Source organism: Aphanomyces astaci, assembly GCF_000520075.1.
Source record: "Aphanomyces astaci strain APO3 unplaced genomic scaffold supercont1.7, whole genome shotgun sequence".
NCBI lineage: Eukaryota > Oomycota > Saprolegniomycetes > Saprolegniales > Verrucalvaceae > Aphanomyces > Aphanomyces astaci.
The window spans coordinates 1070737-1098423 of record NW_009798270.1 but is presented as its reverse complement, the minus strand read 5'-3'; the positions used below and the strand labels follow the sequence as shown (position 1 = coordinate 1098423).

Genomic DNA, 27687 nt, shown 5'->3' with positions numbered 1-27687 from the left:
ACCAGACACGCTCGTCCATCCAAACGTTTGTTTGGACGGCATAGTGATGACCGCGGGGATACGTGTCGAGTTCTTGTCGCTCGATGACACCTCCAGGCTGTCCCTTGAGAATGAAGAGCAAGGGCAGCTTCACGCGTGTACAGTGCAAACATAAGCTCACATCATAAAGAGATCTCTTACCATCCGCTCGTATCGTCAGTACTGCTATCAAACGGTCCGAGTGTTTCTCGCCATCCGAAACCTTGCTGGACATTCTGATTTCTGCCAGTGTCTTACCGGGTGGCATATCGTAGAACACACCTGTCTCGTCCACATTTAAAATTTTGCTCTTGTCGTACTCGCTGTACTTGTTCCAGAACGACGCAGCGTAACCGAGCCACACGTCGTCAAGCACCTGTTGGGAGAGGTTGCTTTTGCATGGGACCCGATGACGGAAGCGGTGTCGATACGAAAACCTCAACAACAGCGTACGGAATGAGTTGTACCCCACAGCATCATTCTTTTATGTTGACAGGTAGTCAACCAGCCACGGCCGGTGGTGTCGCTTGACCCACCGCATGAGATGGAACACCCGGACATATCGTTCGGTGCCTTGGCGGTCTCGCATGAACGCGAGAAGTTCGTTCTTGAACGGTATGAGCTCTCGAAGGCCCTGGCCACCCAACGTTGCCAAGCGTCCGTGTCGCTTGCTTGCAAGAATCTTGGCCTCGTTGGTTCTCCATCCTTGCCAAGTCGAGAACGCCAGCTTGTTGTGGCAGAATTGACGCTCGCTCACACCATGCGTGGCTTTGAACTTGTTCAGGAAGAACTTGCGTTCTTCATTCTTGTAGCGGTTTTGGTTGCGCTTGCGTGGCCGCATTTTTGGAATGGTTGAGTTGGTTGCTGATCACTTTCAAATTTTTAAAACCAGCCAATCACAGGTAAATTTTGACGTGATTGGTTTAATTAATTACAAATACATTTAGCCAATCAAACGAGGAAATTCTACTTCGGCACATTTGGAATTTATATTATATTTGAATAGTGCACCTGACCGAGTTTAGCTGCAACTCACTGTAGTGACCGCAACAGTTTGTTCGAGAGATTTTTGATTCATCACTGTTTTCAGAATTCTAAATCGTTCTTTCAAACGGCCAAAAGCACATTCAACAACCATACGAGTACTTGACAATCTAAAATTGAAATGTTTTTGAACTTTTGTCAACACTCCACCTTCCTCATGCGGCAAAAATGGGAATAACAGCCAAGGAAGCAACGTGTATCCAGAATCACCAAGCAGAAAACATCCAGCCGGCACAAGTCGTCGAATAGTCTGACCAACTACAGATACTTTCCAAATCTTTTTGTCGTAAAATGAACCGGGACGAATATCCACAGACATCAATACCATTCGCGAATCAACAATCGCTTGCACATTCAATGAGGGATCACCATTTCGATTGTAAAATCCATCATACTCCAATGGTCGCTGTATATCAATCAGAGTGCCATCAACAGCTCCAACAACACCAGGAATTCTTTGAACTTTATAAAATCCACGTTCGACACGATGCTATGCACGAGAGTCCATAGGAAAATGAATCCATTTGTTTGCATTAGAGGAGACAACATTGACGAAAGTCGAAACCACATTCACGCACCACGACCTAGCCATACCAAATGCACCAGCGGTTTCACGATACCCTCCCTCAGAACCCAAAAAATAGAGAAAGACAGCAACTTTTTTTTCAAACGAGTGGACCGAACGACGTCGGGAGTACTTTGGCAATCGACGGCGAAGCCACACAACTATCTTACAGAACGCTCGTTGGTCACAACGAAGGTTGTCACGAAACCATTGCTCATATCGAGGGTCACCAAGCATGTCATCAAAGTTGACATTCGTAATAGTCAGAATGTTGTACTTCGAAGAGGTCGAGCTGGTAGCTAAAGAAATGCATACAGCACACACAACCGCGGCAACTGCGGCAACAACACCTCTCAAACCATCCATGGCACTCGCAACCATTCAAAGCAGGAACACCAAAAGCAGGAATGGCTTCCCAGACCAGGTAATTGGGCACTATCCGAATAAAATTTATCCGTACAAAGCAGGAATGGCTGAAAGCAGGAACGATTTTTCACAGACCAGGCCCTGAGTCGCGCACTTTTTTTGACACGGAGGGAGTAGTCTGGATTTATTTGATAGGATATAATGCAAAATCCCGTTCATTTATTGGTCAGAATCATCCATACAAACACGAAGTAGTGTCGGAGTACCGTCATATTCATCATTCACCCAAAACGTTATACTTCGTATTTGGTAACATCTTCGGTAGGTCTGCGATGACGAAAGTTGATGTAATCTGGACCACCAAGTTCTATGGACTAGAATCACGAGAAAACCATATTGTATTAAAGACCCTCACATCTCGTCGATGTCGGTCTGTTGTTTGGACTGCTTCTTGGACGAAGCGATCGCGTTGCTTTTGGCTTTCTTTTGAACATCGATGCGCGCTCGGATGGCATTGAGCGGGGCGTAAATCTCGTTGTCCATGAGCGGAAGGAGTGCGCGGCGGAAGCTGTTGTAGATGTCCGGGTTTAGGCTTTCTTCCTGGAACAGCATCTTCTTCACACGTTGACGCTCCTTGGGCTGCTCAAAGCACGCCGGACAGTTCTCGTTGATCACGGGCAGGCGCGACGAATACGCAAATTCCTTGAGCGCTTCTTCGCGGACGTACACAAGGGGTCTCAACACTTGGACGTCCTTGGTGTCATTCCAGTACTTGGCCTTCATCGTGCGGACTTGGCCGTTGTACATGGCCGACATGATAAAACTCTCGGCAAGATCGTCCAAGTGCTGGGCCAGCAGCAGTTTGTTAAAGTTGTGGGTGCGGCAGCACGAGTACAACAGCCCCCGCTTCATGCGCGAGCAGTACGCACACAGTGAGTCGCCTTCCATCTCACACATGGCGCGCTCGACGATGTTCTCGGACAGGTAATGGTATTCGACGCCCAGTGTCCGCATGTACTCCTTGAGCGGACTCGGGTCAAAGCTCGGGGTTTGCGGGTCTACCGTGGCGCACGCTATCGTAAAGCGGACAGGGGCCCGCTTTTGCAGCGTCAGTAGAATGTGCAGCAAACTCAGCGAATCTTTGCCCCCGGATACCCCCAAGAGCAGCCGGTCGCCATCTTCGATCATCTGCCACTGCATCATGGCCTGCCCAACCAGCCGCATTAGTTTCTTGGGGGGGGTGGGGAAGAGTTGGGTGGTCGTGACTTGCTGGGCGATCTTGTCGGTGGCGGCAATAGCTTGTTCGAGACCTTGAAGGGGGTTTGAGTCGGCGGTGGGGTCTCGGAGGGGATACTTTTCAGCCTTGGGGGCGATGATGGGGCAAGTACCCGTTGTGCAAACGAGCGCTGCTACTGCTGCTGCCGACCTCGCCCGAGAGCTGTCGGATTCGACGGCAATGATTGGAGGAGTCGGCGGCGCTCCATACAAATGCGGCTGAATGGGCCCCACCAAGTCTAGCGTCGGCAGCGACTTGCCTTGCACGCTCGCAAGTACTTCTGACGGGTAGATGAACCACCGTAACGACTCCTTGGACGCGTCCAACATACCCGCGTGACTCTGCGGGGTATTGTGCACCTCGGACAATGCTTGTTCGGCCAGAACTTTGGCTTGAACTAGGTACTCTGCATACGAGGCCACGGGTGTGATGGCAGGAAGCGGCGGGGACGCCAAAAAAGTCGCCTTGGACAGCCACTTTCGCGTGGGGAACTTGGTGAAGCGCGTGCGGTGCTTCCACTCGCCCGTCTTGTGGTTGAAGCGATACTGCGGCAAGAACTTCCAGCCTTCGGTGGCGACGAAATCCAACGCCGCCAAGATGTACTCGACTTCGTCGTCGTCCATGATGTAGGGAAAACTCACACGGGACATGCCAGGCCGCAGCACTTCCGTCTTGTCAATCAACGCCGATTCCAGCGTGCGTTGGTCGCGTTTGGAAATGCCAAGCAGCCGCTGGCCGTACGGACCGGCGCACTGACACCCGCCGCGCGACTGAACGCCAAAGAGATCATTCAGGAGCGCGCACACAAAGTTGTAGTGCAGGAAGCGAGCCCCCGCGCGCACCAGGAACGAAAAAATTGGCAACCGGTCCGCCGTGCCATGTCTATCATGTAGGTATAAGCCGCGCAAGATATAACCCCCCCAGAACCAATGACGACGTACCCTAGCAACACGAGGTGGCGGTGGTTTTGCAAGGCGGCGACCACTCGTTGAACGTGGCGGTGTTCGCGGTCGAGAATTGTCGCCGTGCCGATGCGCTGCTTGATTTCAAACGCCAGGCCGAGCCGGATCGAGCCCAAAGTGTCGGGCGTCCCGCCTTCTTCGCGCTCTTCGCGGTTGGACAGGTACCGATGATCGTCTTCGGTGACGTAAAACACGGTGCCGCCCCCAGGGGTCGTGGGGACGGCGTTGCCGAGCAGCCGTTTCTTCACGACGAGGACCCCTGGAGAGCCCGGGCCACCAACAAACTTGTGGCCGGACAAAAAGATCGCGTCCTTGTACACGAACGGTCGCGTGTCCCCCACCACGACGGGATTCATGTCCATCGCCACGTATGGTGCCGCCGCTGCGTAGTCCCAGAAAGCCAACGCACCGTGTTGATGCAAGAGGCATGTGATGCCGTCTACGTCGCTCAGAACCCCCGTCAAGTTAGACGCCGCCGAGAACGAACCGATCTTGAGCGGTCGATCAGCGTACGTGGTCAATTGCAGCTTCAGCGCGGCAATGTCCACGGTGCCATCGGACGATTCGCCAATCTGAACGACATCCGCCGAGCTTTCTCGCCACGGGAGCAAGTTGGAGTGGTGCTCGAACGGACCGACAAACACCACCGGCTTGGGACGACCGTCGGGAATGGGCACGTGCAGGCCAAGCGCCAGGACGAGCTTGTGGATGGCGCCGGTGCTCCCGCTGCCCGTGAACAATACAACGTCTTCCGCGCCGCGGCCAGTGATCTTGGCATTCACACATTGAGCCACGATTTGGCGCGTTTCATGGCGGAAGCATGTGGATTGCAACCCTGTAATGGACGTGGTCGTGTGGGTGTTCCCGTACTGCGGCAACACCTCCGTCTGCATGTAATCTTCAATGCATTGCAAGGTTCGACCGCTGGCAGTGTAGTCTGCGTACACGAGAGGACGCACGCCGAATGGAGTGTCAAACGCGCTGTTGCGACCGATGACGGTCGATCGAATGTGGGACAGCAGCGCTTCGCCTTTGAGAAGTCCCGATGCATTGTCATGTTCCGTGGTCGCGTCAGTCAAGTCTTCTTCCAGCTCGTCGCAAAAGGCTCGCTCGGCTGCTTCGGTATGTGCGGAAACTGTGGTGGCAGCCGCCGCGGCAACTACAACATCGTCGTTCGTTGCCATGTCAATTGGATTTGTTTGGTTGTTGACACCCACTCGTGGAGCAATGCCGTTGATTGGCTCGTCTATGATGTCGTGGTTGCCTTTTTTAATTGTCCCGTTGCAATACAAATATCAAGTATAAACTCGCCACTGTTTTTAAAACAATGAAACGCCGCTGAAACCGTTACCCAAAGGTACAAACAGTAAGTTCAACATGGCGGAAGCGCCGTCCAGAGTGCCACCGGCGGACATTGATGTGGCCATATTGACCAAAGAGCTCGAAGTTGAAGTGACAGTAGCATGAATAAGTACTCACATGAGGGCTTTGTAGGTTGCTTTTGCCGAGCAGCTCATCAAATGCACCAAGACACTGCAACTGGACATGGTGGCTGAGCGTGAAGCAGCCACCGCCACTACATTGGAATACCTCTTGGCTCAAGTAGATCTGTACGTTGTTGCCTACTACGTAGTACAATTCTTTGTAGCCCTAAACTCAAAGTGGTGGCAGCAAATTGCTCCATTTCAAGCAAGAATTGCTCAACCACGTCCACAAGGAACTACAACAAACACCACTACCTTTCCGCAATGTATGTACTGTGTCCACACCACTTCCGCTTGTTTCACCACCTCGTGTCGTGTAGGGCCATCCAACGAGCTTCAAAGAGGTATGCACCTTCGGGGTCTCAGTATGGCATTACGTCTTGGCATTAGAGTACAATGGGCAACGATGTCGACGAATCGAACATCCGATCTGCCAGCCTTGTGAGCAATCCCTCCGAGCTGGAAGAATTGGCCCAAGAACACCCTCGGCTTCCCCCCAAAGAGGGCGAGTGTGTGCATCCCATCGATGCTGTCATCGAAGAAGGTAAGCAAACCTCTTCCCAAAACCATGATGCATCGTCCTACTCCTTCCAGCCGCCACTCCACGCATCAATGCCGCAGCGTACATTTTGCAATTCACACGTGTACACGCGCCCGAGAAAGGCCTTCACGACTGTCATTCGGGCGAGAGCTTTCCCTACGAAACGCTTGTGGACGTGGTGGCTTGTCTTGCCCACAACCTCCGCACATTGCATGGTTTCCACGCGGTCGACATCGTGTGGCTTCCCATGGACTCCAACTCGCCACTTCGGTACTGTAAACTGTTGGTCACCCAGCACTTTAAAACTAGTTCCAGCGTATTGGCCCATACAATGTGGATGTGTATAGCACATTTTTAGTCATGCTTGCGGTGTGGACTCTCGGCGGGTCCATTGTGTGGTCGTCGGTGCACCCCCCACTAGTGACTTGGGTTTGCGTGGACTCGACCTTTGACCGCACAAGTCTAACCAGGTCGTCCTTATCCACCCATATTCCCGATGGGACTTTGCATGTACGATAACTATATATACACCTACAAATCATGAATCGACCATTCAATCATTCGGTCTGAAGGTACTCCATGTTGACGCCCCCCTCGAACAAAGCCATTCAGACGTTCTGTACACAGATCTGTTGGTCACACCAGCAACAACCCCCTCGACTGTTCACCCCCTCAAGGCACCCCATGTACGACTAGTCTCCGTGTTTTGATATATATTAGTGTGATTCAACTTGTGGTTTGCAGTGGGTCCTTCCTTCGAAAGTGGCCATGACGTTGCACTTGTCCAACGCCAACAACCAGGACGAACCATCCGTTGAGTTTTCGTACAGCCATGGCGATCTCCTTGCCGCGATGGAAACTTCCATCGGTGTGTTCCGCAGTCGATTTCAGCGTGCGCAGTCGTCGTTCATGTCGACTTTGCCCCTGGCTGCACCAGAATCTCTAACATTCGTCCTCCTCCCGAGTATCTTTTACGGCACCCCCTTGCATTTCTTGACGCCGTCACATGTGGCAGACCTCCCCAAAGCGCTACGCCTTGCCAAGGTGGATCGTGTACTCATTTCCCTCGGCTGCTTACATGACGCCTTTGTAGCCCGCGGTTCTCGTTGCGACAGGATTGCATCTGTCGGAGCTGGTCAAGGCCAACGACGCCATGACCTGCCTGGAAGAAGTCGTATGTATTGGCATGTCCGTGCCCAGCCTTCCACGAACGCTGCGGGCGCTTCACACGTTGAGCAGCAAGTGGCGTCCAGATCTCAAGTTCCGGCGGCTGTACGCGTCCCCCGCCACCGCCGGAGTGTGCATCGAGTCACCGCCCATGGCATTCCCCATCCCCCCCACACAACTTCGTGCCCTGGGCCGAGCCGTGTCAAACGATGTACAAGTGTGCGTCCGAAGTCTGAGCACCGGGGCGACCCTCGGTCCAAAGCAGGTATCGCCTTGAAACCGTCGTTGCATTGCCTTTAGGGGTGGCGTGTAGGTGGGCGAGCTTTGTGTGTGCCGGCTGGACCTCCACCATTTAACGCAACAGTTTCCGACGAATGCGATGGCGTACGTAGACGTGGACGGTCAAGTCCACGGCATCGGGTCCAAGGACGGCATCGTCAACTTGGGCTGCGAGTCGACGACCACTTTGGAGCTCGAAGAAGTGCTGGCGTCTCATCCACTCGTCGAAGACGCCGTCGTCAGTGCCGCCGCCATGACGGCGTACATCAAGCTCGCACCAGCGGCTGCCACGTATGTGGATGATGCCCTTCGCAGCGTGTCCATCTTTGCAGCCAAGCAGATTCCCCCGGCCAAGCAGCTCAGTCAGATTATGCGGGTACTGGACATTCCGCGTCAATTAGACGGGCAGCCAAGTTGCCCCATTGGTTTGTACGAGACGAATCCGGCCTATTGAGTGGTCAGGGATATCATTCCTAACGAAAACGGTCAATTGATGCATTGTACGATACTTTCATTTCGAACAGCTTTGACATCGTGGCGGCGTTAACACCGTTGTTCACTCGCATCAAAGCAGGATGGACAGTTGATTCGTGTGCACTTTGAAGTAGGAGTTGCGCTACTATATATATATATATATAATGATAGTGTGTCGGTTTTGATTGTTTGTTCTAACACTAACAAGCTAAATGTGGTACGACGGGGTGTTGGACCATGGGGACGAGGACGAAGTGCGACCGGTGGGAGTGAGGGAGATTAGCGGCGGCCGCAGAGTCGGCAAGGAACCGTTGCCGTGGCGGAGAGCCATCGGCGAAGGCAGGAACGGCCGTGTGTCGTGGAAGGGTTGGGGCGGCGGCACGACCGTACTGAGCAGGCGGAGATTGCTGTCTTCGGAGGTCGATGTCGGCGTGCGCTGAATCGATCGAAGGCGCTGTGTGATGAGTTCCGCGGGCATGGACTCGGAGAGTTGGTACTTGAGCGACAGGTTCAGGAACAAGCGGAGTTCACGGTTGCGGAAGAGGTCGAGAATGTGGTCCACCTCGTGGACCTTGGACGGATTGAATTTGTAGTAAAAGTTCAACAGTTTTTCTCGATACGATGTGCCAGGGAACTGGATCAGGACGGAATCGCCCATCGACGCCAACGAGCGGCTGTTGTGCGGCGTGGCAAGCCGAGGCGATGGAAGCGTGGGTCGGGCCAGCGACGGTGGCGGGTGGAGGTACGTTGGATGCACGGGTTGGCGCTGGTGGTGCGACGAGGGTTGCGATGCGGAGGACGAAGGCGTGCTACCTGAAGGAACGACGTGGTGAGGTTGGCCTTCTTCCCAACTGCGACGCCTCCGATGGCCCACTTGGCGCTTGCTGAGTGCATCACGGTGCTTTTGAACGTACATCTGGACCTGTTGCGGCGACCGCGTGCCAATGTACTTTGCCATGTCGAGGTACTGTCCGTCGGGGAACATGGTCAGTGCCTGGGTTAATCGGTGCACTTCGTCCTGTGCCCATGGTCCCCTTGCCGAGGACGCGCTGATGTTATTGTCGTTGGTCATTTCAACTGCCTTGGTCTCTGGGAGTCGTCGCATGCTCACTGAGTCGCCTTGCTGCATGAACGTCAATGCAGGTGGCCTGCAAGTCGATGGGTTCGGAAATGAGACATTAACCACCACTATGAAGAGCAAGAAAGGTTCAGTGAAGTAGCTAGTAATACTACGCCCTACGGAATACTATCCACAGAATGTCGCACTTAGCCGAGTTGCCGACTGTGGCCAGTGCTTGAGGCCAGGCAACGTGTGAGGGTAACTGGCATTTTCAACGCATAAGAAATGAGTAGTTACCGTTACAGTGTACTTATCTCGACTGTACCAGTGGCATCAAAAGCTTGGGATACACTCCCTAGCCCCCTTGACTGAGCGGTCTTAACAGTACCACAACGTTCTGCTGTGACTAAGGGTTGGCTTTTCTTGCTTGAGTGCATGTCGGGGGTAGGACACGAGAAATAAATCACTGTGAATGTAAACCGCAACAGCAGATGCGGACGAATGGTCGATACTTCACTGAAAGTTTGGCACATATCGAAAGATCCAAGGGTTTTGGTGCTTCCCTCGGAAAACAACATCGATTCAATTATGGTCGACCCTCACCTTCGTACTAGCAGTTATCGGAATGGTTCAATTGATTGCTTTTGTCAGTTTTCAATTGTACTTCGAGTGATGATGGGGAACTTGCGTTGAAAATACCGGGGTACTGCGTACGTTGGCCAATGGTGTAAGCGCCACTGGGCCAAATTGGTATTTTTCAATTGCAACCTCCTTCTGCCTGCTCCACCCTCTGAACACAATGCCACAGAGCACGCACTCTGTGGCTGCTGTCTAAATTATTCGTAACGTTAACGATAATTGTTACAATATTTAACGTCCAAAGGCAGACATGAAACGTGTCTACCCTTGCGAACCTAAGACTTACAGCCAAAACGTATGAATGCCCCATGTGGTGTAACGGTACGTGCTCCAGGCACACGGGGTGGAAGCACAACGATGGAGCAAACCAGTGGCTTATTAGGGTAACTTTATGGCGGGATGATGAAGGTCTTATATCACAGCCAGGGGGGTATTTTCAACCCTTGCTACAAGAGGCGAGAGGCTATCTTCGCCCGGGGGATGGGCAACTGCAAGTTGGGGGGGGGATTTGCACGCACTAGGAGTTGAGAGTCCATTCCATGTTACGCATGTTACAGTTTGTCGCCAGTGAGAGTATTTTACATGTTAGTGCAAGAACGCCGTGGAAATGATTTGGTGTCAGTGCAAGCTACCGCGTTCACCTAGTAACATAAACCAATACTAACATAAACCAATACTACTAGTATATTGCATATTGACTTCTCGCCCGCTACCGTCATACTAGTAACCCTACCGGTACAACCAAATCTTTAGCGACATGTCTTTGTTGCTTGCTCGTGTTGTATCCGACTTGAGATCCATTGGGTTTGCCTCGATCATTGATGAGTGTTCCATCGTTCGATAATATCGTGACCAGTTATCAGTGGTTGCCCTTCGAAGATCGTGTTTGGAGCGTTGTAATTGGGAGCGCTGTGTGTGGTGGGAGTACGATAGTTTTTAGTCATTGTGATGGCAAGTTTGACCGTTAAAGGCATTATTTGTGCAAATCAATCAAGACTCCATCATGTCATGAAACTCTCCACCGTCCTCTGTAGATATGACGTAAGCGTCGGTGGTTTGTCAAATAATGAAATCGGATGTGTTCGCCAATAAACAATGGTGCATGCCCATGGAGTTCAGAACTTTTCAAGTGTGTTTATGATGGGGTCAGATGATATACAAGAACTTGAACTTATCATGCGAAAGTGGCGAAAGGTCGCGAATCTTCGGATGAAACGTCGCGCGCAATGATTGGTTCCTGATTTTGGCAAGTACCACAACATGACGAAATATCTGTACCTCTTTCAGCAATTCACTCAGTCCATTTCAATTCAGCACCTCCGGTTTTGTCAATTATAGCGACACTGAAACAAGAATATATATTGTAATTTCATAGCAAAATTTGGATAAAGTGTCGCAAGAATGTTGTTTACGACATAGTTTGGCCGCCACAGTCAATTCTCCGACCAGCAGCCATGTCGACTTACGCGGTCCAAGGAATCCTCTACTTCTTGGCTCATCCTAGCCTTTGGCTCACGTTACTATGCCCCACGATCATGACAATCTTGGTGGCCTTATGCTCTGTAATCGGGTTGTTTGCCATCGCGCTGTACCCCACCGCCGTCCTGTACAAAAAGGCTGGACTTCCCGCGGGCTGGGCGTGGGTGCTGGCTGTGGTGACTGTGCTCGCTGAGATCTTCCTCACCACGCTCATCTACTCGTTGACGTGCTCTGGGTGTTTCGTGGACAAGATCTTTGAAAAGGTATTGACGATGCGCGGGCACGGCCGAGTGATCGAAGAAGCCGAAGTCAAGGCGCGCTGCTGTCGTCAATGCAAAGCATGCTGCAACGTCTCGATTTGGCTCCGTCTGGTGGTGTTGGTGGTGACGTTACCCCTGAATTTGATCCCCATTGTTGGCACTATGGCATACGTGTGGCTCAATGCAAGTCTCAAGGGTTGGGAAGCGCACTTGTACTACTTTGAAATGAAGGGGTATCGCTACGATGAGCAAAAGGCCATTTTCACCAAGCGGCGCCTCCAGTACACGTCGTTTGGGATGCAGTGCATGTATCTCGAGATGATTCCGTTCCTCGGCTTCTTCTTCCTCCTCACCAACGCCATTGGCGCGGCGCTCTTTGCCGCAGACATGGAAGAGGAGCTCCTAAATGGCGACTCTACTGCGAACCCCGACAACGCCGGCCTCTCTGAAGAAAAGGAAATGTTCATATAATCTCAACCAGCCTAAGGATATAAATGGACATCCCACGTTTATAATGTACTAGTAGGATCAGCCACAATTTACGCAGGCATTGGCAATTGACGACAGCGCATACGCTCCCCGCCAAGGTCTGGTGTATATGTATGTTTACCTGCCGGCATTGCCTTAGCGAGCAATGGGCTCTACTGTATCAGGCTATTAGGGGGGGTACAGTGACACTCGTGGCCGTGCCGCGACCCCAGGTGGCCCCACTAGTGCATATGTATGTCTGTCTGGAACGGCAGCTCCAACCTCCACTCGAAGGCCCGTCCTCGATTGGTACAGTAGATAACCGGTGGAATTGTATTGGTCAAAATTTAAAAAAATGATACCATTTGATTGGCTGAACAGGACAATCCTGATAAAACGAGTTAACAAAGAGTTAACAAAGAGATGGTGTGCGCAATGCAGTATGCCCTGCAAGGTGTCGCTTACGTCGTTGGCCGTCCACGGATGTGGCTGGTCGTGTCGCTGATGCCGATGGTAGCAGCGCTCATCGTCGGTATATGCAGCGTCGTAGTGCTTTGTACGGCGGGCTTGTTCCCGCAAGCCTATCACTTCGAGCGACTGGGGATGGCGCCGTGGTGGGCCACCTTCAGTTCGACGGCCGTGCTAGTGGGTGAAATGTTTCTGGTGACGATGATCTACTCGTTGGTATGCACTCCACGCATAGCAGTCGTGGTGTTCAACAAGATCCTTGAAGCTCGCGGCCACAGCTCGGTTGTGACCGATGCGCCTTCCCGACGTCCATCTTCAGGTCGACTCCTCTCCGGTCACGTTTGGTTTCGACTCGTAGTGCTAGTTGCGTCGATGCCGCTGCATTGCATACCTGTTGCTGGCACGATTGCATTCGTGTGGCTGAATGGCGGACGGCTGACTCGCTGGGACGTCCACCAAGTGTATTATGACCTCAAGGGCTACACGTACAAGGAGCGCAAGGCTGTGTATGAAACACATCGCGACACGTACAGGTCCATCGGGGTGCACTCCATGTACTTGCAGCTCATCCCAGTGCTCGGGTTTGCGTTTACCTTTACGAATATCGTGGGAGCCGCCCTCTTTGCCGCGGATTTGGAGGACGACTTGTGCAAATCGTCGTCGCAGCCCACCTATGGATCGTACCATTCCGTTAGCAAAGTCAAAATGCTGTATATATAAACATGCATATATCTCCTTTGACCAAAATCATCATCGGGCTATGGCCATGAATAGCAGTTGATACTATGTCATTCTTGGCAGAATCGACATATAAACAGCAGTGTGCAGTACCAAAGCAGACTCCGAAACCTGGTAATGCTATCAACGACGTTCAATACCGATTTGCCTGGCAATGTCGAATACACACTTACTGTAGCTACCGCTCTACCTTTGCATCGTAGGTGTAATCAAATGTTCATAACCATAGTTAACGGATGAATAAACCTGGTCATGTGAAAAAGGCAAGCTCAAAAGATTGTAAGCAAGTTGTATTGCTGGTTATGTAACGTTGCCCTTCACAACCCCCAGCCAGGCACGAGGGAAGATCGTTAGTTTTGCGAAAGTATACCCGCGCAAGACATGCAGCTAGATTTATCACAACTTCCCTATAGATTTATCAATTAGAACAACTTACTTCAAAGTACAAGATATGTAGTTTATATTTATCAATGCTATGAGCTTGAATTGGATTAAAAGATGCCTTTCACGCAAGCCGCCGTGCGCCTCTGCAAGTTTTGGCGCTCGGATTGTAGCTTGGCAATACGTTCTTTCAGTTCCTGTGTGGAATGGTGGTAGGTTGCATGAGGTTGAACACGTCACAAACTGTTGTAACGAGTACCTGGATTTGATCTTGACCGATGTCTTTCGCCGGTGATATCGTTAACTCGAGCATGTTGGCGTCGCCCATCTAATGCGAAGGTAAATAATGGCGGGTCGTGGTCACTAGAACTTCGTGGGGCGTCGCACCTTGGTGCAGAGACGGTTGATCAACTCCACAAGCTTGTCCTTGTCAGCTACGTAATGCATCAGTCCCATGCGTGAGGATGCGCAACAATCACGGCACCGTAAACGTCACTGGCTTCGCACTTCTCGGCTTCGCTAGGATGGGTTCAACTCTGGTTAGTCCATCTTCCTCCACCCCGTCCTCTCTTGGCTGAGACGTACATTTTGTCGAACAAGACATGCACCATCTTCTGCAGCTTGTGGATGTCTTCCTGCATGTGCGTGATTTGGTCGGCCATGTTGAGTTTTCACTAATGGAGATGTCCGTCGCAAAGGTGACGGACAGTCGGGTATTTAGGTATTTGGAATGTTGGAAACCTCTCACAATGAATGTCAACTTTCAAAGGTCAGGTTTGATTGGACGATGAACATATACAACGCCGCGGCTTCCGTGGTGGACCGCGTCCGGGCCAAGCATGGCGGGATTCGATCAGCGCTGTATGCGCTGCCTATCAACCACGCCCTTCGACCCACCGTGCAGGCCCTTGCACAGGAAAGCCTAAAGCACGCAGACGTGCTTGTCGCAGCGGCTACGTCCTGCGGCCTGCTCGCCGCACTGAACACCATCGACGCTGCGGAGCGAGTCGACGCCAAACGCTTCAACACCCTGCCATCGTTTTCGCCAGAAAATCTCCTCGTGGTTCTGGCATATGAGCTACTTATTGGACCTCGGCGAAAGCTGAAAGGAGCGCACACCGGGTCGATCCAACTTGTTCGCGAGGCTTCGCCGTCGTTGACCACGTACTTGGAGACGTACCACAGCGCGTTGATCAAGCCAGTCGTTGCAAAGGTCACAGCTGCGGACAACGCGTTTCCTCGCTACGTTCGCGTGAACACCCTTAAAACGACCCCCGAGGCCGCCAAGGCAGTGTTCGTCAAGGCCAAGATCCCAGTTCACATCCACGAGTTCGTTCCCGAGCTATTGGTGCTGCCCCCTGGTACCAACCTCCACGGCCATCCGTTGATCAAGAAGGGCTGCTTGTTCGTCCAAGACTTGGCCAGCTGTCTCCCGGTCGCATGCCTCGCCCCCCAAGCGAGCGCGCACGACTTCGCCATCGACACGTGCGCCGCTCCTGGCAACAAAACCACCCAACTGGCGGCAAAGTTGGCGTTGGGGAAGCCCAAGAACTGTCGCGTGCAAGTGGTAGCTTTTGAGCGTGCGCCAGCCCGGGCAAAGTCGCTGCGGGCCACCGTCGACAAGGCCAGCGCAGGCGACGTCGTGTCTGTCGTTGAAACCGACTTCTTGACCATCGACGTGGCCGATCCGCGGTGGAGTCCTGCAACACTGGCGTTGTGTGACCCGTCGTGCTCGGGGTCTGGCAACGTCAAGGTCGGCGAAGCCCCCGTGGAACACTCCAAGGAGGATCTGCAGGCGTTGGCCGACCACCAAGTGGCCATCGTCCGCCAAGCCATGTCTCTCCCCAACATGCGCACAGTCGTGTACTCAACGTGTTCTACCCATCAAGTCGAGAACGAGGATGTCGTCGATCGCATCTTGACCTTGTGCAAAGGCACGTGGCGACTCGGCAAGGCGCTGCCGGAATGGCCGCAGCGTGGCGAAGGACCCAGTCGCATGGCGCCCAAGTGTGTGCGCGCCTCACATGCCCAGGACACCCATGGCTTCTTTGTGTGTATTTTCGAAAAAACGGTCGCATTGCCAGTGTCAGCTGAAACTGCAAAGCAAGGTGGAAGAAATGCAGGGCAGACAGGGCCACCAAAATCCTCGAACGACAAGAAACGAAAGCGACAGGCATCGGCGGCGGCTACCCCCAACTCGAAAAAGCTCAAGTAACTAGCTGAACAACGCCTTGGATTGCTAGCTGTACCAGTAATTGTTTTTCATTTATGGTTGACAGCATAAATGAAAAATTTGATCCCAGTTTTTGAAAACAATTCGTCGTTTTTACGAAACATTTGCCAATTTGGATGCGTGTCACTGCCAATTTGACCGATTTCAAAATTTTGGTTGCATGACGGTGGGCGTGCTGTTTGTGTGCTTGGGCAACATTTGCCGCAGCCCTGCGGCGGAAGGGGTATTCAAAGCCATCGTGCACAAGACTCACGACACACCCGGGGACTTTCGCATTGACTCGTGTGGCACGGGCGGCGGTAGTTCAAACTGGTATAAGCCCAATGGGTCGTCGTACCACCAAGGCGAAAGCTCGGACGGCCGCATGAAGAAAGAGGCCAAGAAGCGAGGGTACCACCTGACGAGTCGATCGCGTCCGCTGGTGCCTGACGATCTGCGTACGTTCGACCATATCATTTGCATGGACGGCAACAACGTTCGTGCTGTCATGGAGGCAGCAAAGTTCTGGGGTCCAGAGTTTACTGCCCTCGCCAACACCAAGGTGATCTGTACTACTAGTAATTGTACTAGTAGTCTACTACTAGTACTTAGTGAACCCCTTTCCTCATTCGATGCTCGTTATTAGGTGTCGAAAATGACAACGTACTGTGTCGCAAACACCACAGCCACCCACGTTCCGGATCCGTGGTACGAAGGTGGGTTCGACAGCGTCCTCGACCTCCTTGAAGACGCTTGCCACGGCTTGTACGCTGCTCTATCGGACTCGGCTTCAAAGCAAGCCAACAACACTGCAGAAATTGGGTTCCACTCGTAGTATTACATTAACCAGGTGCCATCGCTTAACACCGTCGTTTTGTCCATGTAATGGAGCTTGCCCACGTCAAATCCTTTCGTTTGTTGGTTTATTCCCAGCTGGAGGCAGCAGGGGCAGGGGTGGACGCATCCCAGCCACCAGCGGCGGCATCAGCGCCCCATTCACCGCCGGGAGTGCTCCATTCCTGGGCAGGTTCCGGGGTGTACAAGTTGGGTTGCTCTTGCGCGGTTTCCGCGGCAACGGCTTCGTTGGACCAGCCGGCACGGGCGGTTTCGTCCGAGGCACCGACAGCTTCTTCGGCCTTGGCCAACTCCTCGGGGTCGCGGTAGAAGAAGAGATCGACGGCAATTTCCCAAGGAAGGGCGCGCGAGATCGTGCCACGGAGACGGAGCACTTCACGAGCCAACAACCAGTACAACAGACCGATCGAGAGCTTGCCCTTGTTGTTGGCAGGGATGGCCACGTCGACGTAACGCAACGGCGAGTCCGAGTCAACAAAGGCGATCACGGGCACGTTGACATAGGCGGATTCACGCACGGGCTGCGAGTCGGTGCGGGTGTCCGTGATGATCAACAAGCGGGGTTCGCGGAACTGCTTGGTGATTTGGTTGGTGAACGTACCAGGGGTGAAGCGGCCGGCAATGGCTTGGGCGCCGGTGTATTGGGCGAACTTCAACACGGCGCGTTGACCGTACGGGCGGGCCGAGATGGCAATGACGTCCGCGGGGTTTTCCACGGCCACGATCACCTTGGCGGCCAACATGAGCTTTTCCCAGGTTTGGCCCACGTTGATGATGTGGATGCCGTCGTTGCGGCGGCGCCAGATGTAGTCACCCATTTGGCTGTCGGCGTTGCGCGTACCGATGTGCACCATGGCGGCGAGCATCTTTTGGATGTCTTCTTCACGTTGGGTCAACACCATCTTGCTGTTGGGGGGTTTGAACTAAAGCGATGAAAAGGATTAGTGCACCCGACTCTCGCTCGTGTCGGCCAACGCGCCAGCCAACCAAAGGCAGTGGCCAATTAGGTTCGCGACGTATCCGGATGATTGATCACATGACCGGATAATACGACTTCACTTTTTTCGCGATGCGGAGATGCCGACCTTCATAGCCAGCACCTTTGACCGTGCTGCATCAAGAGTGTATTCAAGGCGACGAGATTGATTTACTAAGTACTGGGCACACACTAGCTCAGTCTGTGGATGCAAACGCGTGAGGTTTCGGTCGGTACTGAGGGCTGGCGCCTTTGAACGAGTACTTTTTGAGTTTGACCTTGGTTGGGGGGTCGAAGGGAAGGTGGAGGACATTGCACATGCCAGCGCGCAGAGATAGCCACTCCATGCGGGGTTCTCCTAAGTACCTCACTTGGTTCATCCGTCTGGACGAGTCCCAGTCGGTTACTTTTGCTCGAAACCAGTCATCATACCCGAGCCAGTACACTTCAACAATTGCCCCCACAAGCGTCGGACCTTCTGGAAACGGCGGCAGGCCATGGTGGTTGTTCGTAGGTCGCGGAGGCGGGTATGGCTCTGCGCTTGATGGCGTCGTCTGTACGAGCTGGCTTTCTGCGGAGGCCACCTTGAGAACCATGTCCGTGACAAGGGTCTTGACTGGAAATCGACCGCGACTGTACAGTCGTGGCGTGACTTCGAACGGGCTATAGTACTGCTGCGATCGATTGTTCGATGGGGATGTTGTGGCAACGGTACACGATGGAGGAGGGGGGGTAGTGACCACACGCTCTTTCCACACATGCCATTCCAGCAAATATGACGCCGAGTCCAACACGAACGAGTAATCGTCCAGCTTTGCGTCCAAGACGACTGCACTGCGGGTGGTGGTGGACGATGGCAACGCTTCCAGAACAAGGTCTTCTTCGGCGATGAAGCGCTTGGCGCCCACAATTCGATCGACGGGCATGTGTTTTTCGCAATACAATGCAAACGGCGCCACAGGCGTCGGGGGCACGGCCGACAAGTCTGCTGGCGCGCCGATCCAGAGCCCCGCGTCTGCCGCGCAAGAGATGTGGAACGCCGTGCCGCAGCCGTCCACTTCGCATGCGACGACAGCGCCGCCCTTGCGTTTGCACAAGTTGCACATGGACCGAAGGCGCGTGGGATCGATGTCCGACATGCCGTCCACGGGCTCCATGGTCGGAACGTCGCGAAGAGTGAGCTCGGGAATTCCTAGAGCGCAGATGACGTGGGCCCACCGGCCGTCCGACGTCGGTTTGATCGCGCCGCCCCGGTCCTGCAGGCACAAGCAACATTGAAGGGGTGATCCGTACACACACGACGGACAGTGCCAAGGTCCGTTCGGGTCTTTCCGAAGGACCATGCCAAAACACTCTTCGTGGATGCGAGTTGAACATGCCGGGTTGCCACACGCCAACACACGACCGCATGACCACAAGCCGCAGCAGATCTCGCATTGGTCCCGGGCGACGGGGTGGGGGATGTAGCACGCGTCCACGTATTCGCGGATCTCGTGCAAGAGAGCAAGGTCAAGGTCATCAAGGTTGACAACGCTGCTGCCTTCCCAGTTGCTGGATTTGATCAAGTCCCAGTCTACGGGTTTGAAGGGGTGGTCGTGCCTGAAGACGACACGATCTGGGTATGCCACGTGGCATCGCAAGAGCACGCCCTGGAGGTCCGCCGACGACAGAGACGCTATGTCCTGCGCTAGACGCCTCCGTTCATCCCAATCCATCGTCTATCCATGATGACAACCGTGATAACTTTGCAAGTCGAGTCGGCTTACGCACCTGGTGGAGCTGACGGCGTGAAATGCTTTGGTGGGTCGTATCCGGATGACAGTTTCCGGAACTCGAAACATAGAACCAAAAAAGATCGATTTTTGACATCCACATCAACCAAAGAACATGACAACGTGTGCGATTCCGCCCGACCTTCCTCCGCTGGAATTCCTCGAGGAAGTCGAACTGCTCAGCGTTGAACCTTCCTCCAGCACTTCCACCAAGTCCTCTTCCATGTGTGAGAAGATGTTCAAGCCAGCAGCTGCTGCATCCTCCGAGTCCAACGCATATCAACCTTCACCGACGGAGAATCCAATTTTCGTGCACGTTGTCATGATGGCATTGATACTCTACCTAGGAGCCTGTGCGTACGCATACCTGTGCCCTCCTACGACAGTTCCTTGGGAAGTCGAGTTCGCTCTTCCCATGCAGAATCTGTCATCCAACTGCAGTGTGAACATCGTGCATCCTTTCGAAGGGCAAGTCACGTCTAAGAACGTCATTGAGTTCGAGCTGCACGCACCTTCCAACACGACCAATACGAGCCAGATCATGCAGTACACGATCCACGTCGACGGTGTCTTGCTCATCACGGACTTGGCCATCCTCCATCGAGGCAACCCAACTCCATTCACCACCGACAGGCTCCAAGCCCTAACGAACGGCGATCACGTTGTCACGATAACGTTGGTGGTCCCATTGCCCGGAGGCAGGGAAGATGTCGTGCACGTGGAGCGGCAGTTCCACTTCGTGCCCCCTGGCTCGCGCATTGTCAAGCTGTCATTGGCCAAAGAGTTGCGCCGGTCAATAACCACATTGAACACCTGCAACGTCCACGCCGATTCGTGCAATGTCATTCGAGCTCCGCTCAACGGCACATCGTTTCCGGCGAACTCGACCATTGCGTTTGAAGTGGACACCGCCGCACTCCCTCGACTGGGCATGGCCGTCTTGTTGGACGGAATCAAAGTCAAAACGCTGCCAGCCCAACCCTCGTCTTACCTGACATCAAAGGACCAAGTACAGTGCCGTGGTGTGCTCGTTGGGCTGCATCCTGGCACCCATACGCTCCAGGTCGTACCGTTAGATGACATTCCACTCACTCCTGTCGCTACTGCTAAGGTGGTGTTCCACGTCATGGCCGAATGAAAACACAAAACAAATTGTGGCAGCCCCAAAAATGGTTGTCCCATATATAGATTACGTAGCAATAATCTATATATTTATTCGGAAGAGCGAAGGATGTCCGAGTCACCGGCGTCCAAGACGACCAACGACGACACGCGGAAGTACTTGCCGCACGCCGTACCAAGGTCGTTGTTGTTGCCAGCAAAGTGGTGCACACCGGTCTTGGCCAACATGGAGTAGTATTCGATTTCGGACTTGCGGAGAGGAGGGGTGTTCGACGACAAGATGACCAACTTGGCTACAACCACATTATATAAGTCACGTGGTTGAAGACATATCGATAGATGGTTGTGGAGAAGGACGTACCCTTGCCGTTGCGCAAGTTCTTCAAGGTTTCCTTGTACCCGAGGGCGACCTTACCGGAGCGCATGACCAATTGCAAGCGCGAGTTGATGTTGTCAACAGCCTTTTTCTGAAGGAAAGAGAAACGAAGCGTATGAGACAACGGATCAAGGAGGGGAGGAGTCGCGGAGTTGATGAAGGTGGGCGTGGTGGCAACGACGTTCGAAGTCTTGCCAACATCGCAGGCTACCCGAGGCAGCCTGCGTTGTGGGAAGGAGAACGACACACGAGGAAAACTCGGCGCATTCACCCCGTCAGTCGGCCAGCAGCACGCACGCGTTCCACTCCAACGATAGATAGTCGCATCATACCGTCTTCTTAGTGGCCACCATCTTGATGTTTTACAGCTACTTGGGATGTGCCGAGATTCATCCAACAACCAAAAGCCACTTGCACCAACCACCAACCAACACCAATAACGTAATTGGAATCTTTTCAACCAATGAAATACCGTTAAAGGTGATTTCGTAACCAGATTGGTTCCCTTTTATCCGAATTTGATTATTATCCGGATTATTAATACCAACCCGAGTCTGGGTGCCAAAATCAGAGAATTCCCATTTCAAATGGGAGGTGAAAAAATATTTTCGAAATGTATTGTGCTTTCGAGTGAAATGGCGTGATTAATCGACAAAAGAACACTCTATTGAATATCATATTGGTAAATATGGACAGTTGCAGTTCACAGTCAAACTGTTTTCTGTCAAAAACCAGTAAAAATTCGAATTATTATATCAAAATATATATGTCGGATTTGGTAGCCAAACCCACACACAAAAGCTGTTGTTTGAAAAATTGTCATAATATTTCTGAAAATTTGCAAAATTCAAGAGGTGTTTTCTGACATTTTTTGTGGCAGCCAGAGTAGTTATCCTTTTATGCGGTCTCATACAACATATCCTGAATGAAGGATGCTTGTGCTTGTTTACTGAAATGTCATACCATGATCATATACAAAGCGAATAATGTGAATTAGCAATCGACGATGGCTTAATCTGTGCCAGTTTCGGGCCGGAATTTGCGCTCCTTTTTCATTTTTTCCACCATTTGCCGATCTTCGTCGAAACGTTCCCGCAGCGTTTTGAGCTCTACAACGACAAGGTTAACCATACATATCGTGTTCAAGCAGCATCGAAAACACGTACGGCCGCGCTTCTTTTCGCGGAGCTGGAACCGGTAAAAGTCCTGTAACTCCTTGGACTTTTGTTTCTTTCGGTAGGTCAAGAGGTCTTCTTGGTCGACTCGCTTTCGCTTTGTGTTGACGACGGTTTGGAATCCATCCGCATCCACACGAGTCTTGAGTTGCTCTCGCTCTTGCCGCTCCTATGATCCACATGTCATAACCAGTACCAGATCGTCGCGGGAAGGACTCGTACCGCAGCTTCTTCAGCATCGAAGTTCGCCATGAACTCATCCGCGCGTGCTTTGAGGACATTTAGGCCAGGACGATCTGCTTTGTACTTCTGGATGGCGGCTTCAAATGCGTCGTGGACAACGTCGGAACCAGGGAACGCAGGCAGTACCGATCGTTTCAGCAACTGCTTCAAAGTCGCTTTCGACTTGAACACAACGTGAGCACTGGACGCAACGGTGCCGTCACTGGCTTTGCCCATCACAACAGACTGCACGGCCCCGACTTCGTTGAAGAGCTCCTTCACCTGCTCGGCCGTCGCAAAGAGGGGCAGGTTTACAACATACGCCGTTCGGTCCGCTGCCAGTTCGGTCTCTTCAGTGCCTTCCGACTTGGTGATGTGCTTCTTCACATACAAGTAGCTGGCAAATGCGCCAGGGAACGGAAGCGCCGTGTATCCTGCGATAGTTCGAGGCATGGCACGGGTGTGTATGTTGTTGCTGTGACAACGACCCAATAGTCCAAACGAGTTTCCACCATTTGATTCGTTCATTAATATCCAATCCATTGCCATTTAACAAAAAAAACCAATTCCATTGGATAAAATACGTATTGCGTAACCGACACTGCCTTTCGCACATATTTACTGTCGCGGCCACGGCGTAGCGGACGGCGAAGTACTGTATGATCTTAGATCCGTCGCAGGCTACTTCAGACACCACGAACGTCCCACCGAGGGGCAATGTACCTGGCATATTGAACGCCGACGCGCTGCGGGAACTTTTCCCTTCTTCTCCCATCAAGCAGAAAAAACGTGCCAGACCAGTCGACTCGAAACTGAACTCCACCAACAACTCTAGCCACCGCCGCCAATTTCTGCAAAAACCTACAAACGAACGCATTACATCTTCATACAAGGAGCGCGCATGGTTTCAGCAAAAGATTCCCAACAGCACCCTCGTCCATCACGATCTACGCTACCATACGTTTCGCGCCGCGTTAGACGCGGCCATCGCCACCGCTGCCGTTGGCGAGCATGTCCGATGGATACGAAACAATGTCCCGCTACGTTCGATGCCGAAAGCTACCTTATCCAATCACACCAAGATTTCGTCCTTCATCGATGTCCTCCGCCGCATCCTTCATGCACGGCTTCACGCAGCCTTTTTCCTTTGGCACGACGAAGTCCAAAGCGACAAGCATTCTGCCGCCGTCGCCCAATTCGTCCGAAGTGAGGCCGTGCAGTCCCTCCAGGATATTTGGGAGCATGCATGGCAACGCAAGCGGGATCTGTCCTTCACGAAATGGCGGCTTGAAGTCGCGTTCTGCCGCGACGAAGAAGGACATGCCGCTGCAGCCAACATCCAGCGCTGCGTCCGCCGGTTCCAATGCCGCCATGTACTCTTCAATATGCGACGAACACGAGCCGCCATCCAATTGCAGTCCAATTACCGCCGCCATACCACATCCAAAGCCTTTCGCCGGTCGATGCATGCAGAATCCGTCCGTCGTGCGGTCACCGTCATCCAGGCAGCCTACCGTCGCAAGCGGTCACGACGCACATTTCTCAACGCCCTTCTTGTGTATGTTCAAACGCAAGCTGCAGTGGTTCTACAGAGGTGGATGCGAAATACCATCTACCGCTCGCAGTGGCTGCGGCGACGAGGCGCCAAAGTCCTGGCCTGGGAGGCTGCCACATGTATCCAGCGAACTGTACGGGCGTTTCTGGCTCGTCGATGGTTCCATCGCATCCGACTGTATAAACGTGTGGCCACCATTCAACGTGCGTGGCGTCGGAGTTGGCGCCTTGCCCAAGGCCCGCTGCAAGCCTCGATCGCTGTCCATTTGGAGTTCATTCGATTCGGCATACAAACCTGCCATGCTACAGTGCTCCAGGCGTCCATCCGAGGGTTTCTAGGACGAAGATACGCTGCCAAGAGTCAACTTATGAAACAAAGCGCGCGATGCCTGCAGAAAGTGTGGCGGGAATATGTAGCGAGGCAGCGTCGATCCAAGGCACGACAAGAGCGGCGGTTTCGCCGCATGCTAGCCGCCCACTGCATTCAAGCCACTTATAAGGGATATCGTGAACGAGTGCTGTTTCGACTGGCCTTGTCCACGTCGTGCGTTGCCATGTACCTCCGAGCGTCTCGCCTCGAGGTACGAAACGTACAATGTCGATTTTCAAATGACTAAGATGTTTGGCCCTTTCGTAGTCCATGGCGTCCCAACTGGCATTCCGCGAGCATTTCCACGGTGCTATCGCGAACAGCGCGTCCAGTGCGATTGCTACGACTTGGCGACGGCATAGGCTGCGAAAGGTGGCCCGACTTGAGGCGTTGAGTGCTGCGGCGGTCGTCGTGCAGACGATCTATCGCAGCCAACGAACCCAGCGCTGGTTCCGCAAATATGTGGCCAGTGTCCACCGGAGCGCCACGTCCATCCAGCGCATGGTGCGGTCTCGGTTGGCCAGAAACCACGCGAAGACTCACGTGGCCGCGATGAAGAAGGTTGTGGAAGAGGCTAAGGCAGCGCGGTGGAGCCAAGCGGCGCTGCGGGTGCAGGTGGCGTGGAGAAAGAAGAAGGGGCGAATGTCTTTGCACCTTCGTCGACGAGCGCAGGAAGCAGAGGCGGCGCGACGGATGGCCAGTGCCAAAAGGATTCAGGTACCGAGATGTAGTACCAGTACGACTGGTGGTCATGACAATCCACATGCTAGCGATTCCTGCGGCACACCCGACAACGAAGACAGAATCAACGGAGTATGGTGGTCGCCATGGTTCAGATTACGCAGAAAGTGGCAGCGAGACATGCTGCCGCCAAGCGCATCCAGCATAAGTTCCGAGCGTACAGAGCTACTCGCCTCGGCAAGGTATACTCCAGACCTGCGTACTCACAAGGATGAGGATGGGATATGCTTAGGCCATGTTGGCGACGTTAAAGCTAAGCCGAAGGAAGCGGGAGAGACGACAGGCCAAACAAAAGATCATTGCAGAGTACTTAGTGGATTCAGCGGCAGCGCGAGAGCAAGAGCATGCACTGATGGTAAAAGTCACGTCGAATCATAATGCAGTGCAAGGCGAGAAGGACCGGAAGACTGCTGAGGCCGCGGCGGCCAAAGCGGAACGTCGGCGCTTGGCACTCTTGGCCGCGGAGACAACTGTGCGCCACCCACCACAGACACCACTCAAGAACAAGACAGCGGGCAAGAAAGGCAAAGGCGAATGGGTCGAAGCTTGGGATGATGCGACCAATCGAAAATATGTGTACAACACCAAGACTGGGGAAAGCAAGTGGTCGCAGCAGCTACCCGGTGTATGGGAAAAAATAATTGACAATTAAATACAGAAAATAATTTATTGCAAAGCGCTGGACAAATACAATACTTTATCTTATCATTTGTGAAGAAATATATTTGTTCATTTAAATAATTGACAATTCGACAATTAGACAATTAAATATATAAATGCTGCAAGCAATACAATAATTGTATTGGCCATGCTCTGCAATACTTAGTGAATTGTTTTTACTCCGGAAAATTGCTAAAAAATATATTTTCCCATGCCCTGCTAATGGGGCCAATAATGTACTAGTAATATTAATATAAAATATTGAGAATTTGGCAGTTTCGAAACTAGTTCGGTGGGAGTTGGGAAATCATAGGCTGATGAGCTCGGAAATACTCTATCAAGCTCGGAATAAGGCTGACTTCATCAAGCTGGCTGAGTACTCCAAAGGAAATAATACAGAGGTGAAGGAAGTTTCGTTGGTTGCATGTCTATAGTTACATCCGAATACATTTTGAGGTGAACTATTGAGAAATATTGTGGATTGCGAAATATTTAGCCGGATATTAGACAAGGTCAAGAAACTTCCTGTTTCGCCCTTGTTTCGCGAATCTGGAACTATTCATTTTGTTGTACTTCCTCTGTTCCACACTACTACTTCGACACGTCTTGTCACCGACCCCAAAAAATCATTTCAAATTCAATTTCGATGTAGGGTATCATATTTTAAAGATGACAAAAACATAAAAACTACTGGTACCATCTATTGCCTGCCAATCGCTACAACTAACTGTAAAATATCTTGCTCAAAATCGACTTCGAATATCACCCATCCGAATAAAATCACACCACATAATGAAACCAGCTTAATTTTGAATTTGCCGCCATGGAGAATCAAGTCGAACATACCCACCGAAAGCTCTCGATCAGCAGCGACAAAGTGACGGTCATCAAACACCTTCAACCCAAGGGCAAACTAGAGCGTGGTGCATACAAACAAACACAAAGCTGGCAAGGTTGGGCCCAAGCGAACGTATTCCCCTGACAACGTCCAAGAACTCGATCAATCCGTGCCTGTCGACCAATGCTCCACGCTCAGCGACATCGCCGCAATCACTGACTTGTCCCTGGGGACCCTGAGTCGCCACCCGAAGAAGGGAACGTTCCAAAGACGCTCAACACTGATCAAACCAGAGGCCAACAAGGCAGAACGCGGGGGTTCTCGTTTTAGGCGCATTCGCCTCTGGCGCATTGTCCGGTTAAATTGTATCCGGCAATCATCCTAATTTCGGGACTATTTGGAGAATTACAAATGTCAAAACTAGGCAAAGCAGAATTCCTCAATCGTGTGGCAGCGGGGATGAAGGATGCCAAGCGTAAGCGGGATTACAACCGAGAGACACGGACATGCATGCTCTGTGGGCAGTCGAATGTCAATTATCGCAAAGACAACATCATTAAGCACCTTATCAAGCACAGAAACGACGCCCATTCACAAGCCATTGAATGGGACGGTGCAAAAAACCCTCTGCTACCGCGTCAATACTTTGAGGAGCGCGAGGATGTTAACTTGCCATGTTGCATTGACGAAAAGTCCGAACCTTCCGAAATAACCACCAACCAGAACGGTATCTCATTTCAGCGTACAGTAGCTCATGTAATGTGTTAGGTGATGGCGACGTCGATGGTGATGACGATTTCGATGCGCATTTGGAGCGACTGGATAGTTTGCCGGTTTCCTTTCACTCCGAAATCATCATTCGAATGCTTGGGAGTTTATGCAAACAACGCGGTCTGTCTCTACCACCAGTTCCCACTAAAGCGGAGTCAACCCAGACCGCCGTTGCAACTGCAAGAGAAGTTTTGAAGCCAACAACGCGTGCCAAAAACGACAAAGTGACGAAACTTTTGCGAAGCTTGGGTCATGTGTAGTATTGCAGTAGCTATTATCTTGAGCTGAAATACTGACACCTCATTACTACTGTGTTTTGGCCTCAGAAAACATGGTCAAACTTTAATAAACTCAATCGAGCATACAACAAATAA

The 27687-nt window shown here is 52.3% G+C and overlaps 16 protein-coding genes across 17 annotated transcripts; 8 read left to right on the top strand and 8 right to left on the bottom strand.

Annotated features, from left to right (window-relative positions):
* Positions 1 to 964: 964 nt before the first annotated feature.
* On the bottom strand, positions 965 to 2021 carry H257_04292 (hypothetical protein). The gene has a single exon (XM_009828723.1). The coding sequence runs from the start codon at positions 2006 to 2008 to the stop codon at positions 1553 to 1555; it is 456 nt and encodes a 151-aa protein (XP_009827025.1). The 5' UTR covers positions 2009 to 2021; the 3' UTR covers positions 965 to 1552.
* Positions 2022 to 2373: 352 nt separating this feature from the next.
* H257_04291 (hypothetical protein) lies at positions 2374 to 5420 on the bottom strand. Its single transcript, XM_009828722.1, has 2 exons — positions 4211 to 5420; positions 2374 to 4151 (listed from the first exon to the last, which is right to left on the bottom strand). The coding sequence occupies exons 1-2, from the start codon at positions 5413 to 5415 to the stop codon at positions 2405 to 2407; spliced, it is 2952 nt and encodes a 983-aa protein (XP_009827024.1). The 5' UTR covers positions 5416 to 5420; the 3' UTR covers positions 2374 to 2404.
* A 174-nt stretch (positions 5421 to 5594) lies between these two features.
* Positions 5595 to 8208, top strand: H257_04290. 2 transcript variants are annotated; one of them, XM_009828720.1, is made up of 11 exons: positions 5595 to 5677; positions 5726 to 5841; positions 5903 to 5981; positions 6036 to 6059; positions 6106 to 6259; positions 6310 to 6526; positions 6604 to 6766; positions 6829 to 6942; positions 7001 to 7300; positions 7350 to 7688; positions 7737 to 8208. In XM_009828720.1, exons 1-11 carry the CDS (start codon positions 5609 to 5611, stop codon positions 8154 to 8156), a joined length of 1995 nt encoding a protein of 664 aa, XP_009827022.1. In that variant the 5' UTR covers positions 5595 to 5608; the 3' UTR covers positions 8157 to 8208. The 2 variants fall into 2 exon arrangements, with proteins under 2 accessions (XP_009827022.1, XP_009827023.1); XM_009828721.1 differs by having other exon boundaries at positions 5595 to 5841.
* A 105-nt stretch (positions 8209 to 8313) lies between these two features.
* Positions 8314 to 9353, bottom strand: H257_04289 (hypothetical protein). The gene has a single exon (XM_009828719.1). It carries the CDS (start codon positions 9303 to 9305, stop codon positions 8385 to 8387), a length of 921 nt encoding a protein of 306 aa, XP_009827021.1. The 5' UTR covers positions 9306 to 9353; the 3' UTR covers positions 8314 to 8384.
* A 1918-nt stretch (positions 9354 to 11271) lies between these two features.
* Positions 11272 to 12152, top strand: H257_04288 (hypothetical protein). The gene has a single exon (XM_009828718.1). It carries the CDS (start codon positions 11330 to 11332, stop codon positions 12083 to 12085), a length of 756 nt encoding a protein of 251 aa, XP_009827020.1. The 5' UTR covers positions 11272 to 11329; the 3' UTR covers positions 12086 to 12152.
* Positions 12153 to 12505: 353 nt separating this feature from the next.
* H257_04287 (hypothetical protein) lies at positions 12506 to 13293 on the top strand (the record flags this gene model as incomplete). The annotated part of the gene is made up of 1 exon (XM_009828717.1): positions 12506 to 13293. One exon carries the CDS (start codon positions 12506 to 12508, stop codon positions 13268 to 13270), a length of 765 nt encoding a protein of 254 aa, XP_009827019.1. The 3' UTR covers positions 13271 to 13293.
* A 431-nt stretch (positions 13294 to 13724) lies between these two features.
* H257_04286 (hypothetical protein) lies at positions 13725 to 14337 on the bottom strand. Its single transcript, XM_009828716.1, has 4 exons — positions 14255 to 14337; positions 14057 to 14188; positions 13929 to 13997; positions 13725 to 13866 (listed from the first exon to the last, which is right to left on the bottom strand). The coding sequence occupies exons 2-4, from the start codon at positions 14123 to 14125 to the stop codon at positions 13780 to 13782; spliced, it is 225 nt and encodes a 74-aa protein (XP_009827018.1). The 5' UTR covers positions 14126 to 14188; positions 14255 to 14337; the 3' UTR covers positions 13725 to 13779.
* A 106-nt stretch (positions 14338 to 14443) lies between these two features.
* H257_04285 (hypothetical protein) lies at positions 14444 to 15979 on the top strand. The gene has a single exon (XM_009828715.1). It carries the CDS (start codon positions 14457 to 14459, stop codon positions 15882 to 15884), a length of 1428 nt encoding a protein of 475 aa, XP_009827017.1. The 5' UTR covers positions 14444 to 14456; the 3' UTR covers positions 15885 to 15979.
* Positions 15980 to 15991: 12 nt separating this feature from the next.
* Positions 15992 to 17747, top strand: H257_04283 (hypothetical protein). The gene is made up of 2 exons (XM_009828713.1): positions 15992 to 16443; positions 16528 to 17747. The coding sequence occupies exons 1-2, from the start codon at positions 16063 to 16065 to the stop codon at positions 16714 to 16716; spliced, it is 570 nt and encodes a 189-aa protein (XP_009827015.1). The 5' UTR covers positions 15992 to 16062; the 3' UTR covers positions 16717 to 17747.
* Positions 16700 to 17718, bottom strand: H257_04284 (ribosomal protein S2). Its single transcript, XM_009828714.1, has one exon. The coding sequence runs from the start codon at positions 17636 to 17638 to the stop codon at positions 16805 to 16807; it is 834 nt and encodes a 277-aa protein (XP_009827016.1). The 5' UTR covers positions 17639 to 17718; the 3' UTR covers positions 16700 to 16804.
* A 101-nt stretch (positions 17748 to 17848) lies between the features above and the next one.
* Positions 17849 to 19515, bottom strand: H257_04282 (hypothetical protein). The gene is made up of 2 exons (XM_009828712.1): positions 19483 to 19515; positions 17849 to 19430 (listed from the first exon to the last, which is right to left on the bottom strand). The coding sequence occupies exon 2, from the start codon at positions 19425 to 19427 to the stop codon at positions 17910 to 17912; it is 1518 nt and encodes a 505-aa protein (XP_009827014.1). The 5' UTR covers positions 19428 to 19430; positions 19483 to 19515; the 3' UTR covers positions 17849 to 17909.
* A 53-nt stretch (positions 19516 to 19568) lies between these two features.
* On the bottom strand, positions 19569 to 21389 carry H257_04280 (60S ribosomal protein L30). Its single transcript, XM_009828710.1, has 3 exons — positions 21315 to 21389; positions 20968 to 21073; positions 19569 to 20899 (listed from the first exon to the last, which is right to left on the bottom strand). The coding sequence occupies exons 1-3, from the start codon at positions 21333 to 21335 to the stop codon at positions 20697 to 20699; spliced, it is 330 nt and encodes a 109-aa protein (XP_009827012.1). The 5' UTR covers positions 21336 to 21389; the 3' UTR covers positions 19569 to 20696.
* H257_04281 (hypothetical protein) lies at positions 19583 to 20743 on the top strand. Its single transcript, XM_009828711.1, has one exon. It carries the CDS (start codon positions 19600 to 19602, stop codon positions 20620 to 20622), a length of 1023 nt encoding a protein of 340 aa, XP_009827013.1. The 5' UTR covers positions 19583 to 19599; the 3' UTR covers positions 20623 to 20743.
* Positions 21390 to 21950: 561 nt separating the features above from the next.
* H257_04279 (hypothetical protein) lies at positions 21951 to 22864 on the bottom strand. The gene is made up of 3 exons (XM_009828709.1): positions 22380 to 22864; positions 22149 to 22326; positions 21951 to 22091 (listed from the first exon to the last, which is right to left on the bottom strand). Exons 1-3 carry the CDS (start codon positions 22830 to 22832, stop codon positions 21994 to 21996), a joined length of 729 nt encoding a protein of 242 aa, XP_009827011.1. The 5' UTR covers positions 22833 to 22864; the 3' UTR covers positions 21951 to 21993.
* A 174-nt stretch (positions 22865 to 23038) lies between these two features.
* H257_04278 (hypothetical protein) lies at positions 23039 to 25707 on the top strand (the record flags this gene model as incomplete). The annotated part of the gene is made up of 4 exons (XM_009828708.1): positions 23039 to 24514; positions 24571 to 25020; positions 25074 to 25226; positions 25277 to 25707. The coding sequence occupies 4 exons, from the start codon at positions 23039 to 23041 to the stop codon at positions 25694 to 25696; spliced, it is 2499 nt and encodes an 832-aa protein (XP_009827010.1). The 3' UTR covers positions 25697 to 25707.
* Positions 25708 to 26527: 820 nt separating this feature from the next.
* H257_04277 (hypothetical protein) lies at positions 26528 to 27508 on the top strand (the record flags this gene model as incomplete). The annotated part of the gene is made up of 4 exons (XM_009828707.1): positions 26528 to 26627; positions 26650 to 26859; positions 26967 to 27205; positions 27311 to 27508. 4 exons carry the CDS (start codon positions 26528 to 26530, stop codon positions 27506 to 27508), a joined length of 747 nt encoding a protein of 248 aa, XP_009827009.1.
* Positions 27509 to 27687: the final 179 nt, after the last annotated feature.